This window comes from Entelurus aequoreus, linkage group LG03 (genome assembly GCF_033978785.1).
Source record: "Entelurus aequoreus isolate RoL-2023_Sb linkage group LG03, RoL_Eaeq_v1.1, whole genome shotgun sequence".
In the NCBI taxonomy this organism is placed as follows: Eukaryota; Metazoa; Chordata; class Actinopteri; order Syngnathiformes; family Syngnathidae; genus Entelurus; species Entelurus aequoreus.
This window is the reverse complement of record NC_084733.1, coordinates 73298527-73315380: the sequence shown is the minus strand read 5'-3', so window position 1 is coordinate 73315380 and position 16854 is coordinate 73298527. Positions and strand designations below refer to the sequence as shown.

At 37.4% G+C, this 16854-nt stretch overlaps 1 protein-coding gene across 1 annotated transcript in view; it reads left to right on the top strand.

Moving 5' to 3' along the window:
• The first annotated feature begins 1865 nt into the window (after positions 1 to 1865).
• Positions 1866 to 16854, top strand: part of dnai4 (dynein axonemal intermediate chain 4) — a 26878-nt gene continuing 11889 nt past the window's right edge. The window contains 10 exon segments of the mRNA XM_062042719.1: positions 1866 to 2118; positions 2196 to 2358; positions 5980 to 6137; positions 8806 to 8989; positions 8991 to 9151; positions 11626 to 11765; positions 11848 to 12000; positions 16131 to 16325; positions 16392 to 16642; positions 16719 to 16799. Coding sequence (XP_061898703.1) covers positions 2090 to 2118; positions 2196 to 2358; positions 5980 to 6137; positions 8806 to 8989; positions 8991 to 9151; positions 11626 to 11765; positions 11848 to 12000; positions 16131 to 16325; positions 16392 to 16642; positions 16719 to 16799 — 1515 coding nt within the window. The 5' untranslated portion in view covers positions 1866 to 2089.

The following is a 16854-nucleotide window of genomic DNA, read 5'->3' as shown; positions in this document are numbered from 1 at the left end:
AACCAATAAAAACATTGCAGCAAAAAAAGACATACAAAAATATCGGCACATTTAAAAAAAATCTTTGCAGATGTGTTTGTTTGTTTGTTTGTTTGTTTGTTTTTATTGAACAATTGAATATGCAAACAAAATATTTTTTTCAATCCAATATCTTTGACAACAGTTTACATATGACAATTAACAAACATAAGTACAACAATTAAAAGAACACTGAATAAAAAATAAAACAATAAAAATAATCAAACATTACTTGAGGGCAATCTTGTCTTTAATGATGTAAGAAACTTTATTGTCATACCAACGCTTGTGATGAAATTGTCAATAATAGCTTTACATTATTAGTCCAAAGATAATTAGGGTTTACTTTAAAGAATTAACACTAATGAATGAAAAACATTACAAACAAAAAAACAATATCAATAGTTTGTGGTGTCTGTCTTTTACAAATATACACAGTTGAATCTCTGTAATGTAATAAATAGTTAATGAGGAGATATACCTTATGGCCAACACCTATTCTCCTCCCTAAATAAATTAACTATGTCACATTCCAATAGTAAATATTCAAAAATATCTGTTAACATTACAAAAAACACCATTGAAAACCATTAGATTGTGTTGCAACAATATGAGTACTAAAGGTCCTGTTTTTTGTTAGTCCAAAATATTGTAACAATTTTATATTGGCATGTACGATGTCAATTCTAAAACTATTATTTATTCAAGTTACCATTTCCATCCATCCATTTTGTACCGGTTGTCCGTTTCGGGCTCGCGGGGGGTGCTGGAGCCTATCTCAGCTGCATTCAGGCGGAAGGCGGGGTACACCCTGGACAAGTCGCCACCTCATCACAGGGCCAACACAGATAGACAGACAACATTCACACTCACATTCACACACTAGGGCCCATTTAGTGTTGCCAATCAACCTATCCCCAGGTGTTTGTTTTTGGAAGTGGGAGGAAGCCGTCACAGGGAGAACATGCAAACTCCACACAGAAAGATCCCGGAACCCAGAACCTTCGTATTCATTTTTGTTCTATTTAATTTTAATTTGTTACGGAGTAGAGCACAGGGAGACTTTTCAGGCACATTTGACTGGTTTAAGATTGGACGAATAGTTTGGTGTGTGTGTGTGTGTGGTCCAAAAGGAACAAATACAAAGAATGCTGAAAATAAAAAAGTTAACATAATATATACAAGTATATAAAATATAATACACTGTACATAATGTTACAAAACAAATGTACATAGAGTATTGAAACGGTCCATTAGAAGTAAATGGACAATTACCAGGTAGTGCTTTAAACATGGTCTCTGGCGACCTCATGTGGTGGAATATGGTAAATACCGTATAAAAGAAAGTTCGTCACCGTTGAGAGAACGAACATTTATAAAGCTATCGAATTAGAGGCTGAATGCAGAAACATCGTTGCATATGCAATTAAAACGACATCTAAGAAAAATTATAGGCATTTTAACATGAATGACAGTGCTTTATGCGCCATAAACTTATATTTTGGTCAGGACCGCACACAGTGCTGTTCAGAATCACCCTACGTAGATGACGTGATGAACAGAAAATGACGTCACAGACTTCAACGCCAAAATAGAAGCACGGCAAATCCCACTTCTTAAAAAATTGTGGCAGAATAAAATCAAACTAAAACATTTTCCAACAATAACCTAACTCGGGACTATAGAATATGTAATAAAATAAATAACACACGTTTTTTTTTTAATAATACAGCGTGGAAAAGAATGACATTGCGTGATAAAGCTCTTCCGGTCTGTTTTCCGGTTTGACAGGACTCGATCTGTCAAATCCATATTATATGTGCTACTCATATGGTGCACTACACTTGTGTAGCTGGTAGTTATTTGTTTCAAACAACACTAAAAGTTAAAAAATACTTTGTGTCTAACAAGTGTTTTTACTTCCTGTTTTCGTCTTTTTTGATGTGTCGTAAAATGTGGTTGCCGCGGCAACAAGAGTACACAAAAGTGTTCTACGGAGAAGTCCACTTACGACACAACTAAGTTGCATGTGTTTTGTGTTTTAAACAAACCAACAAAAAAGACAGAAAAGATGAGGAAAAACAGCTCTACCCTAACCGCGTATGTCTTGTGAATTGTACATGGATATATATATATATATATCTGCTAACCTGACCGTTGTGTTGCTTGTTTGCTAGCTCCTCCAGAGCGATGAAGAATTCCACTTCGGGGATGCAGCGACACTTCCAGAGCTCCAGATACACAGGCAGCTTCACGGGGTTACAAAGCCGAAAAGGCTCCCGGATGATGTCGGACAGCAGAGCCACGGGAAGGAGCAACGTTCACAGGAAAGCCATTCGGGTAACTTCAAAGTAGAGTAGTTCATGGCTCTTAGAAAGTACCCGGATCTAGAGGAGCCGTTCCTCTCTAAGAGCCGTTCAAAAAAACTGTCTATCCATTCCATCCATCCATTTTCTACCGCTTGTCCCGTTCGGGTCGCGGGCGTGCTGGAGCTTATCCCAGCTACAATAGGGCAGAAGGCGGGTTACACCCTGGACAAGTCGCCACCTCATCACAGGGCCAACACAGACAGACAGACAACATTCACACTCACATTCACACACTAGGGCCAATTTAGTGTTGCCAATCAACCTATCCCCAGGTGCATGTTTTTGGAGGTGGGAGGAAGCCGTAATACCCGGAGGGAACCCACGCAATCCCGGGGAGAACATGCAAATTCCACACAGAAAGATCCCGAGCGCAGGATCGAACCCAGGACCTTCGTATTGTGAGGCAGACGCACTAACCCCTGTCACACCGTGCTGCCCCTGGCTATTCATTATACTTCTTATATTTTTTTCTATCAAGGAAACAATCAATGGTAGCAGTTATACGATAAGATGTGGATCAGAATAATTTAACATTACAGAAATACTGTATTCTGAAATATTGGCTATATACAGTATACATATATATATTTTTTTGGTCAACATTCCATTAAGTAGTGCAATATCCCCATGCTTTGACAGTGGCATCACTATTTTAGATCACCTAAACCAAGATAATTTAACATTAGACAAATACATAAATAATAAGTCAGAATAACGTGTATTGATGGATATAAAAAGTCTAATATATAACAAGAATAACTACTTCACATATCAGAAAAATGTACTAGGCAAGTGGATCAAAATAAGATAAATAAATGAAAAAACTATATATATATATATATATATATATATATATATATATATATATATATATATATATATATATATATATATATATATATATATATATATATATATATAAATTGAATTGAATTGAAAAGAAGTAAATCCAAAGACTCACAGGGAGACACTGTCTGGTCCTATCACCAAAGTAATAATTGAATGCATCCTTTAGACAGACTTTGACTCCAAAGGACTGGAAGCCAGCAATTGCCACACCGGTCTTTAGGTCAGAAAAACAAATGGGGTCGCAAATTACAGACCTACTAGCATTCTGCCCGTGGTATCAAAGATTGCTGAGAGGTGTGTCGCAGACCAGCTATTGGCCCGTCTTAACAACTTGCCGTACAGACTACACACTATGCACTTTGGATTCAGAGCTAACCATTCCATCGACACTGCCAATTGTGTTGTGTCTTTGTTTTTTTAATGTAAAATCCAAGATGGACAAGGAGGGTGTAGTTGGTGCTGTTTTCTTGGACTGGAAGAGGGCATTTGATACCATTAGCCATGACGTTCTCATCTCAAAACTGTCACGGTTCAATTTCTCTCCAAGCTGTCATGGTCAAAATTGAATTGACCAAAATCATCTTGCTAATATGATTTGCTAATACTAATAAACAATATTGCAGCATATTATACTGAGAGCTGTTGCTGTTACATAATAACACACAATATTCAAAACACCTGCCTTGTACTGTTACCATTTAGTACAAGTGTACGTAATGAAGTGGCCAGAAGTCTCACTTGTTTTACAACATGTGATAGAGTGGCGCTAATATTCATTAACTAGTCACCTGGTGTGTAAATGAGTAGTTATCAGGCTTATAATAACCCAGTATGTCATACAGTATAACGTTTCAGCCCAGAATGCAATCCAGAAGCTGCTCTTTGGAAACAATAATTGCCGTAGCATGTCACGTAAACGGCATTCATCTGTTCCAGGGTCAAACAGTCCCCACCCAACCATAAATTTTCATTAAGTGTATAGGCAATATTTTAACCTTTTAATCCCTCGACCATGTTCCTCTAAAACAGCGGCGTCAAACTTGGTTTAACTGAGAGCCACATTGCAGTTATGGCTGCCCTCAGAGGGCCGCTTGTAGCAATATAAATAAATAAATAAATGATGAGTAATGAGTAATAAACTAATATACACCTGTACATGTATAAGGAGTCACCTCCTGATATTATTATACAATTACATATGCATTTGATCATTATATATTTTTTTATGTACTCTTTAGGCTGGCATCTCAGTCGTCATAATTATACAGTAGAATTTATGGTGTTACTGTAAATGGAGAAATGGTACCACTGCTTTTTAACGTTAAAATTCTGGCGAAAAAGCGGCCAATTTTTTACTGTAAAATCTATGGTTGTTGTTGTTTTTACCGTGTTTTACTGTAAACAGAAAAACGGTACCACTGTTTTTGTTTTTTTTTACGGTAAAATTCTGGCGACTTTTTTTTTTTTTACCGTAATTTTTACATTGTACAATTTCATGGACAATTTGCTTTGAAATCATAAGTTCATCAATCATAAGATATTTACTTTTATTTTAACAAAAACTTTTAAAATGTATGATAGTACCTTGCCAATTGGCCGAATGCAACTGAGGTAGGCTCCAGCACCGCCCACCACCCCAAAAGGGACAAGCGGTAAAAATTGGATGGATAGAGGGATAATATATTTGTTACATTATTAGGAAACATAATTAATAGTTCATTATTATTATCAATCAATCAATCAATCAATGTTTATTTATATAACCCTAAATAACAAGTGTCTCAAAGGGCTGCACAAGCCACGACGACATCCTCGGTTCAGAGCCCACATTACAGTTTATAGCTACTTTCCAACCTTAATTCACACAAATGTGACTAATATTAATTACATTGTTAACTTTAACAACATTATTACATAAGTCAAACAGGTATTTGACTATTTTTATTTTAAGAAAATAAAGTCTGTTATGTATGATACCATTTTATTTGTAACATTACTACATACTATTTAAATAAAAAAATATATGCAATTGAATGCAGCACATGTATTTTTTTCTCTGAAAACGGAAAGAACGAATACATTTAGTAAGAAAAAATATCGTACTTTATTGACGCATATAACTTCCAATCTTTCGCGGGACACATAAAAGGATGTGGCGGGCCAGATCTGGCCCCAGGGCCCTGAGTTTGACATCTGTGCTCTACAACAGTGGTTCTCAAACTTTTTTTTCCATCAAGTACCACCTCGGAAAACACTTGGTTTTCTAAGTACCACCATATTGACCAACATTAAAATACAGTAGCGTAGTAGGCCTAAGTATTCATTAAATACAAGGAAGAGGTTTTATTTAACAAGTATATTTAATATTTTAGGCCATTGTGAGATGAGACACGGTTTGAACAGTAACACTGTGTTGGAATATAGGAAAACAAAACACTAATCACTTGATTGAGTGATTCTTTAACGTACCACTAGATAGAGCCTGCGTACCACAGTTTGAGAATCACTGCTCTAAAAGATATCACAATGTTTTTCACCCTGATACAGGTGTATATGGGTGATCTTTGTCATTTGCGCACTGTTTTTGTTTTATGCAAAATGACTTGTAAGACATTGCACCATTCATAGCAGCTACACAAATGAGTTTAGATGTTTAGCTACATCTAAAAACTGCTCCTTCTTTGAAAAAAATCTCCACTGATTATGCAACTTTAGAGACTGATTTAGTGCCACATCTTGGCAGGTGCTGGATGAGAACGGCTATGACGTCACACCTCGGCCACTTCTCCAACCAGAGGTTAGGGACCCCCACGCCAAACCAATCAGATACATTTTCGATGACCTCTTCTCCAGATGGGACACGTCGAAATCGTCCTCATTCTCCAACGTAGCCTCTTCTGGGTAACCACACGCATTGATACCAGCTCCATGAATGACTCAATTAGCCACTCATTCCATTTGTAGCGCTTCAGCCTTGGTCTTCATCAAACCTTTATCAACATTGTTAGCTGTTTTACAAGTGTAAAAAGAAGTTAACTGCAATATAATACACTAAATATCGTCCCTTGTTTATTGTTGTTAATTGGTTGTAAGAATCATGAATTAGAAATCAAATATTTTCATAGCTGGAGCATAAAAACATGTTTTTTTATCTTTTAATCCAATATAGTACAGTGGAACCTCTATTTCCAAACCCCCCTTTTTGCAAACTTTTCGATTTACAGATTTTTCGACAAAAATGGCGACTTTGCCTTTATTAGTATGCAGAACAAAGAGGTTGGGTTTTACCAGGGTTTGTTGGTCTGTTTGTTAGCAACATAACTCAGAAAGTTAATGATAGATTTTAATGAAAACTTCAGGAAATGTCAGAAAAAAACAATCTCTCCTTTACGACCTCCAACACACGGACCACACACTCGTGCTACCCAGGGAATTTTGGAAAATGTAGTTTACTTGTAGTCCGGCCAATTGAATATATATATATGATGTGGCGACTTGTCCAGGGTGTACTCCTCCTTCCGCCCAAATGCAGCTGAGATAAGCTCCAGCACCCCCCGCGACCCCAAAAGGGACAAGTGGTAGAAAATGGATGGAAATATATATATATATATATATATGTATATATATGTATATATATATATATATATATATATATATATATATATATATATGTATGTATATATATATGTGTGTGTGTGTATATATATATATATATATATATATATATATATATATATATATATATATATATATATATATATATATATATATATATATATATATATATATATGTGTGTATATATATATATATATATATGTGTGTATATATATATATATATATATATATATATGTGTGTATATATATATATACATATATATATATATATATATATATATATATATATATGTGTGTATATATATATATATATATATATATATATATATATATATATATATATATATATATATATATATATATATATATATATACATGTGTTTGTGTGTGTGTGTGTGTGTGTATATATATGTATATATTATTCATGTTTACACTGTTTCTTATGGGGAACTTGGTTTCACCATACAAACTTTTCTATTAACGAACAATGTTCAAGAACCAGTTAAGTTTGTAATTTCAGGTTCCATTCTACTGTAATGCTGTTTGAGACTGAGCCAATCAGTATCCATGATACTGAGCGGTGCGCTCTGATTGGTTTGGTAAATAAATCAGTACATTTTATTGATATATCATTTCTCACAGAGAGAGTTCACAAAGAGACATTGCAATTAAAATAATATGATAATAAAAACAATTAATGTAAAAAAATGGTAATTGAATATTACAGAAATATTACTGTAAAACACGATTAAACAAATATATAGCCAATTCTACATTAGTATTGCAATTTTTGGTGTTTTAGTCATTGTTGTGCTTGAAAATGCTTAGTTGAATGTGCTTTAAAAAAAAACATTTAAAACAAATCTGTGGCTAAGCCGCATCATTTGAAGCGCGATGTGGCGAAGGACGACTGACTGTAAGACAGTTTGGAAGACAGCTTGCATGCAAAAGTAAATGGAGAGGTGTTTGCTGAGTGACACTGCCACCTAGTGTCTTGTTATTGATATTGCTGGAATCAAGCCTTGTGCAGGGCTGCCCATTACGTCGATCGCGAGCTACCGGTCGATCGCGGAGGTTGTGTCAGTCGATCTCCAACTAGGCATCGAAAAAATAGTCCTAAAAATTAGCGATCAGAAATCTTCACTATGACGTCACTTTCGTCACTTGATTGACATTCACGGCACCCAAGGGTCTTGTGGAATTACGCTGGCTGCTGCGAGCTCGGTGTGAAGGAAAAAAAGACCGTCAGGGAGGCGAGAAACAGTTTTTATTTCAACCATACCTCCTGGCACCAGCCTAAAGACTGACCACATAGTTCCTGTCTTCACAATAAAAGTGCTGCTCTATCCTGCCTGCGCTAACAAAACAAGAGTCTCAGAAAGCTGGCGTGCACAAGCCCGCAAGCCACGGAGTTTGCCGCCAATGTATTTCTTGTAAAGTGTATAAAAAGGAGTATGGAAGCTGGACAAATAAGATGGAAAAAAGCAACCACTTTCATGTGGTATTGGACAGAAAGGAGCACTATTTTTCTCCTCCATTAAAAAATGTGGACGTTGTCAGCACTACTGTCTGATTCCAATTAATGCAAATCATCAGAATCAGGTAATACACCAACTTATATTCTTGTCTTCATGAAATAAAGGAATCTATATGTGTTAAACATGCTTGTATTATCATTAAACACCTTTTAACTTGTTAACAAAAACGTCTCTTTCATAAAAAGATAAATATAAATTATATATATGAATGAGGTAGATCCCTTCGACTCGGTCATTTAAAAAGTAGCTCGCCTGCTGAAAAGTGTGGGCACCCCTGGTGTAGGGTATTTACTATATCAAGTTCTGGCTATAATCACATTTTTCTCACACACTTGCCAAGGTAATCCTTAAACTTTTGTTTGACTTTTAAGGCCCTTTGTCTTCGATAAAACATTTTTTCCGTTTTCTCCTTAAGATCATTTATGTGGAGCAGCAGACCCCCCAGCATGTCCACCAAGAACTCAATGACCATCCACAGTGGAGACATCGCTTTCAAGTTGGAGAGCATCCCGCAACCCGGTTGCTGTTTTTTTTTAAAAATTATCATTGAACGCCATTGCACGTATTGTATAATTGTATCTTTTTTAAAACTCCCATTCAGAGGCAAAGCGACAAGCGGCCCCTGTAAGTCAACAAATGTCGGAGGAGACCGCTTCGGACGAAGTGGTCAACATCTACCTGACTGAGACGGACACCATCACACATCTGGACATTCTCAGCACCTGTGTGTCGGAGGAGGCTGACGACGCGCAAGCTATTAAGTCAGTAAATAAGCTTTTCTTTTTTTCTTTTTTCTTTTTTTGTCCTGTCCAGCTACTCAGGCAAATCATATTGTTGATGTAGATGCCCATATCTGCTGTACATATTTACTTTACAAAAGAGAAGCGTGGGATACTTCTCCTGTTGCCTTATTTGTATTTGACTTTATTAAATGGAGTTATATTATTATTTGGTGCAGCCAACTGGAGCAGTAGGGGATAGAAAGAGAAAAAAAAGAAGAGAGAAGGAGAAATTGCGGGGCCAAGAGGGGCATAAGACAGAGAGACAACAACAACAACAACATCAGCAAATATGATATTACAAATATGATACGAAAATTAATAGCAAAGAAGCAGTTAGTGAAGTAAATATTAATAACACAGAAATGACAATGAACATAATTGCACTACAAATGGAGCAATACAAATACCAATAGAAATAGCACTATTGATAATGAATAATAACAATAATTACCTCTATTATCAACAAAACAATTGTTTTAAATGCAACAATACATATATGTAATGATAACTTTAAGTACAAAATAAAACAGATAAATGGAGGGGAAGAAAGAGAAGCGAACTGTATTAACCTTGTAGATTGTTATGGTAAATAAAGGTCAGTGTGCCGTGTTTTAGCCAGTTTCCCCTAGGGGAACAATGTTAATATGTTTGATGTGTTGGCCCTGCGATGAGGTGGCGATTTGTCCAGGGTGTACCCTGCCTTCCGCCCGATTGTAGCTGAGATAGGCTCCAGCGCCCCCCGCGACTCCGAAGGGAATAAGCGGTAGAAAATGGATTGGATGGGATGAAACGTGATTATATGCATGACTGTATGTTTGCCTATGTGCTTGTTTATGTACAGTATGTGTGTATATATATGTTTGTAACTAAGGTTTTCTAAAAAAATATTTTTACACTGCAGTGATTCTCAAACTGTGGTACACGGCTTCCATCTAGTGGTACGCCAAATAATCACTTAATAATATGCAGTTCATTTTAATTGATTCATTATTTAATTGAAGTGTTTTATTTTCCTATATTCAAACACACTGTTACTGTTCAATGGGTTTGTAATGTTACAGTGACCAAAATATTGTATATACTTGTTAAATAAAACTCCTACCTTGTTTTGATGAATACTTAGGCCTACTACGCTACTGGAATTTAATGTTGTCATTACAGTGGTACTTGGAGAGCCAAATGTTTTCTGAGGTGGTACCTGGTGAAAAAAGTTTGAGAACCACCGGTATTCTGTATATCTGTATGTATTTGTTTGGCGAATGAGTGTATTCTACCAGGAGGTATTAGTAAGACCACACTGACAAAATATAGTGTATGAAAAGTTGTAATAATGTCATTGTAATACAAGAAAAATCTTAATATATTATGAGAATTAAGTTGTAATATTATGTTACATAATTATTATTATTTTTACATTCTTTTAAATTTTTATTACAAAACAAGAACAATCTTAATACATTATGACAATTAAGATGTAATATTATGTGAATATAGTCATATTACAGAAAAACATTTGTTTTTCTATTTTGATTTTTATCACAAAAAAGTTAAGATTTTTTTTTATAAATAAAGTCAGAATTTATGAGAAAAAATAAATTGTGCATGAATAACGTTGTAATATTAACAATTCAAATTGCCAATTAGAGTGAAGTTGTAATTTTATGGCGGGGGACAACATTTTATGAAAAAGTTGAGTTGTTACAAAAATATATTTTTAATATTAATGGCGGGGAAAAAAATCAAATACAGCATGACAATAACGTTGGGAAAAAAAGTCTAATTCTGGGACAATAATGTCGTAATATTATGTGATTAAAAACCTCAAAATCATACCAGAAAAAAGTCGTATTATTATGAGAAAAAAACCTTTTGAGAATATTACGAGGAGGGAAAAAAAACGTAATTATGCTTTTACGAGATAAGAACAGTAAATAAATATATTTGGTTGTCATAATATTACAAGAGACAACATGTAATTTAGGCAGCACGGTGGAACAGGGGTTAGTGCATGTGCCTCACAATACGAAGGTCCTGAGTAGTCATGAGTTCAATCCCGGGCTCGGGATCTTTCTGTGTGGAGTTTGCATGTTCTCCCTGTGACTGCGTGGGTTCCCTCTGGGTACTCCGGCTTCCTCCCACCGCCAAAAACATTGCACCAGGGGATAGGTTGATTGGCAACACTAAAAATTGGCCCTAGTGTGTTAATGTGAGTGTGAATGTTGTCGGTCTGTCTGTGTTGGCCCTGTGATGAGGTGGCGACTTGTCCAGGGTGTACCCCGCCTTCCGTCCGAATGCGGCTGAGATAGGCTCCAGCACCCACCGCGACCCCAAAAAGGGACAAGCGGTAGAAAATGGATGGAACATGTAATTTAATGACAATAAAGTCTTAATATTATGCATTTTAATAGTAAACAGCCATTAACTCACACTAATCCTCTGTGTGTATCTTCAAGGGAGAGCAACCTCCTCTACATCGAGCAGTGCAACACCAAAATGGGCAACGACAAATACATTGCTCGGGCGGTGCAGACGTTCGTCGGAGCGTCGAAAGACAAAAAAATCCAGAGCGAAAAGATTTTTATGCAGGATGAAGGTACATAAACGTTCACACCAGCCACATTGTTAAATAAATGCTTTCTCTCCAATCAGCGTTTTTAAGTCCAATACCTGTGCAGGTAGCATGGCCACCATTTGGGATATCTATGACTCGTTCCAAATCGAAGCTTTTACTAAGACAGAGAAGGCTTCTGACAGCGCCGTGGTGGTCAAAAAGGGTCAAGGGACCAATGAGGGAGAGAGCTACAGCACCGCCAGCACAGCCAACACAGGTAATAACCTAATCACCGCCATTTTGTTTGTTTTCGAACCTCACCCCAAAGGGATACTACATGTACATTGGATTAAAAAATTCTACTCAATACCTCGTAAAAACGTCAGATTTATGCTTATTTCCTGATACAGTCTCCAGTATTTACTCAACTGCAGAGAGTACAAGGCATGTATTAGTAATTGGGATGGGCATTTGACTAATTGACTAATTTGAGCAGATTAATGCTGCTAAACACTGTCGGCATCCGAGCAAGAGGAGAAGAATACGGATTTACCCTGTTCACAACTTGAGTATATTATTAAAATAAATTTACTATTAAGAGTGTCCCGATCCGCTATTATAATTATCATCGGTCCGATATCAGCAAAAAAAAAAACGAGAATCCGAAATACCGCCTTGCATCTACACTCTCTGATGAAAGCCTATTTTATTTTGTACTTTGGTGAAGTCCTTTACAAAACGTAAACATAGTAGGCTGTAGGCTACCAGGAGCTAGCAGCTACACAACAGCTAAGCACACACGCACAAGCTAGACATACGTAATGCAGTCTAAAATCGCACATGTGTCAATATTAAAAAAGTATCAAACAATTATAGTTGCATATCACTTACACTTACAGTACATACAGAAAGTATTCACAGCGCTTAATTTTGTCATGTTACAGCCTTATTCCAAAATGGAATGAATTAATTTTTGTCCTCAAAATTCTACACACAATGTGAAAAAATGTTTGTGTGTGTTTTTAGAATTGTATTAAAACAAAAAAACTAAATAAAAAATCACATTCACAGCCTTTGCTTAATACTTTGTTGATGCATATTTGGCAGCAATTACAGCCTCAAGTCTTTTTGAATACGATGCCAAAAGCTTGGCCCACCTATCTTTGGGCAGTTTCGCCCATTCCTCTTTGCAGCACCTCTCAAGCTCCATCAGGTTGGATGGGAAGCGTCGGTGCACAGCAATTTTCAGATCTCTCCAGATATGTTCAATCGTATTTAAGTCTGGGCTCTCTCCTGGAGCCATTTTTTGGATATCTTAGCTGTGTGCGTAGGATCGTTGTCCTGCTGAAAGAGGAACGGTCGCTCTAGTTTGAGTTCAAGAGCGCTCTGAAGCAGATTTTCACCTAGAATGTCTCTGTACATTTCTGCATTCGTCTTTCCCTCTATCTTGACTAGTCCCCCAGTTCCTGCTAGTGAAAAACAATCCCACAGCATGATGCTGCCACCACCATGCTTCACTGTAGGGATGGTATTGGTCTGGTGATGAGAGGTGCCTGGTTTCCTCCGAACATGACGCCTGGCATTCACACCAAAGAGTTCAATATTTGTCTCATCAGACCAGAGAATATTGTTTCTCATGGTCTGAGAGTGTCTTTTCCCCCGATTGTGATATTGCTCAATTTAGACGGCCGGCTAGCTCTAGGAAGAGTCCTGGTGGTTCCAAACTTCTTCCATTTAAGGATGACAGAGGCCACTGTGCTCGTTGGGACCTTCAAGGCAGCAGATATTTTTGTGCCTCAAGAAAATCCTGTCTCGGATGTCTACAGACAATTCCTTTAACTTTATTTTTGGTTTGTGCTCTGCCATGGACTGTCAAGTGTGAGACCTTATATACAGACAGCTGTGTGCCAATCCTAATCACCCCAATTAGGCTGTAGGAACATCTCAAGGATGATCGGTTGAAACGGGGCGCACCTGGGCTCACTTTTGAGCTTCATAGCAAAGGCTGTGAATACTTATGCACATGTGACTTCTTAGTTTTTTTTATTTTAAATAAATTTGCAAAAATTTCTAAAAAAAATGTTTTTGCATTGTCATTATGTTGTAGCGTGTGGAGAATTTTTAAGACAAAAATTTATTTATTACATTTTGGAATAAGGCTGTAACTGTGATGATCCGTCGCCCGGACCCTGTTTTGTTTAGATTTAGGATTCCCTTGTTTCTGTTTCAGCACCCCTGTTTGTGTTCCTCGTTGCCATGAGTGCTAATTATGTTCACTTGCCTCTGGTTAGTGGTCAGGACGCTCACCTGCTCCCGGTCACTAATCAGAGAGCTATTTATTCCTGCCTCTCGCCACGCTCTGTCTGGCTGTTTTGTTTGCTTCAGGCAACACGTTACGTTGGTTTCTTGCTCCTTATTCCTGTGCTAGTTTTTCTATAGCTTCCCGTGCCAGCGGGGCGTTCCTATGTTTTGTATCCTTGCCTAGTTATACTAATAAACCCTTTTTCTTACCTGCACACTGCTTCGTAACAGTAACATAACAAAATGTGGAAAAAGCGAAGTACTGTGAATACTGTCCAGATGCACTCTACAAGGTCTCCAATGCAGAAGTGTATTAGAAAGTGTCTAGTAACAAACGTGTCCGCATCATTCAAGGTACTGCGTCATCAACTTAACTTAATGAATTATTGTGGGTACCGGGTGTTGCCAAAAAAACAACTATCACAACTCCGCTTCAACTTAAAGACAGCATTAATCGATTCCAGACAGTTAGTAATATAAATAGGATAGTGTTTTTCATACTTACCGTTGCTTTCTGTTTAAGTAATTGCACTTGATCAAGCCGCTAACCTTCCACACTACAAAATAATACAAGAATGTATGATACCTGCTAAGGTTCCAGGAAAAAGTTGTATCGAGACTCCCCCTATTTATTTTGGAGCCTTACAGGGTAGGATACAATATAATTTTAAAAAGCCACTGAAATATGCAGGATAGGGCCCATTTTCTGCTTTACAGATACCATGTCTGCTTTGGTGAAGACATCCACCGTGACACATGATGGTATCATTCATCGCTCGTATTAAAAAGTAATACTTGTTATTCTACGGTTTATTGGGCCCACCCAGATTTTTTAATTGTACGGCTGTCTAAAATAATGAAAGGTGACTGGAACTGAAGATGAACAATGTATTTTATACATAAGAGTAAGTACAAACAATAGCAGAGTAACGAGCCATCTAAAGTCCGGAGCAGTCTTTAAAATTATTTCCCTCCTCACATACAGTACGGGCCAAAAGTTTGGACACAACTTCTCATTCAATGTGTTTTGTTTGTTTTCATGACTATTTACATTGTAAATCAGGGGTCCCCAAACTTTTTGACTCAGGGGCCGCATTGGGTTAAAAAACTTTGGCCGGGGGCCGGGCTGTATATATATATATATATATATATATATATATATATATATATATATATATATATATATATATATATATATATATATATATATATATATATATATATATATATATATTGTCTTATAATCCGTTTTGTCATTTAACATCAATTAACATTGATGTTCATCAACATTTAACATTGTCACAATATGATTTGCCTGAGCGGCTAGGAGACACCAAGAGTAACAAGTGGTAGAAAATGGATTAGAAAGGAAAAATTTAAAAGAAAATGAAAAAAAATACACTTTTTTTTTAACTTGGGCCTTCCTGTGGGCCGGATTTTGGATGCTGGGGGGCCGGATCCGGCCCGCGGGCCGTAGTTTGGGGACCCCTGTTGTAGATTGTCACTGAAGGCATCAAAACTATGACTGAACACATGTGGAGTTATGTACTTAATACAAAAGGTAAAATAACTGAAAACATGTATTATATTCCAGTTTCTTCTAAATAGCCACCCTTTGCTCTGTTTACTGCTTTGCACACTCTTGGCATTCTCTTGATGAGCTTCATGTACTTAACAAAAAAGGTAAAATAACTGAAAACATGTTTTATATTCCAGTTTATTCTAAATAGCCACCCTTTGCTCTGATTACTGCTTTGCGCACTCTTGGCATTCTCTCGATGAGTTTCAAGGGGTAGTCACCTGAAGTCCCTTCACAGATGTGCTTGAAGCTCTTCTAGAGAATGCCAGGAGTGTGCAAAGCAGTAATCAAACTGTCAAATCGTCCTTTGTCTCGTTCCTATACTTCTTCCTCCAGAAAGATAGAAACCACAGTGTGCATTCTTGGAATGTATCTTCTCCGATCAGAACCAAGGCCAATGCTAGTTATTTCTAAGGCGTTCAGTTCTCCTTAAAGATGGATAATATTCTTTCTATTGAGGAAATGGGGTCAAACGGCTCAGAAATATCCTGCTCAGGTGTTGACTTCATGTTTTTCTCCCCTAAAAGGGAGGACGGTCAGCACCAGAAGCTCCCTGTTTGCCATAAAGATACAAGGCGACGCTTTGAGCGACGAGCTGGACCCTCAGCTGATCCTACAGTCTGAGAGCTTCCAGGGTAACCTGTTCATCATGGAGCGCTGCATCGCCGCCAACATCTTCCAGCCCAAACTGGCGTCTTACAGAGAACTGGCCGTCATGCAAGGTGACACCCGGCAGATTAGATGCTTTTCATGCCTTTCAGTGTAATGACCAGCGAACTGTTGCTAAGACCCCACATCCGTGAGCCAACCTGACTCTGAGGAGCCCACAGAGGAGAAGGAAGAGGATGAGTTTGAAGAGGAGGAAGAAAAGAAGGAGGAGGAAGAGAAAGAGGAGGAGGAGAAAGAGGAGGAGGAGATTGAGGAGGAGAAGGTGGAGGAAGAGGAAGAGAGGCCAGATCTGGAACATCTCTGGACCTTTTGCTGTGAGCTCACCAAAGGGCGCAAGATCACCAGCATGGCTTGGAACAAGGAGAACCCGGTAAGAAGAAATCCACTCACGACTCTTGTATCTATATGTTGTTATGTACAAAATATGCGTTGTATCTCTCTGCCAGGACCTGCTGGCAGTGGGCTATGGTGACTACAGTAGTTGGAAACCAGGACTGATCTGCTGCTGGTCCATAAAAAACCTCATGGTACATTCTTTGTATTCCATAAGACTGCATCATGGCTTTTTTCCCAAAACTAATA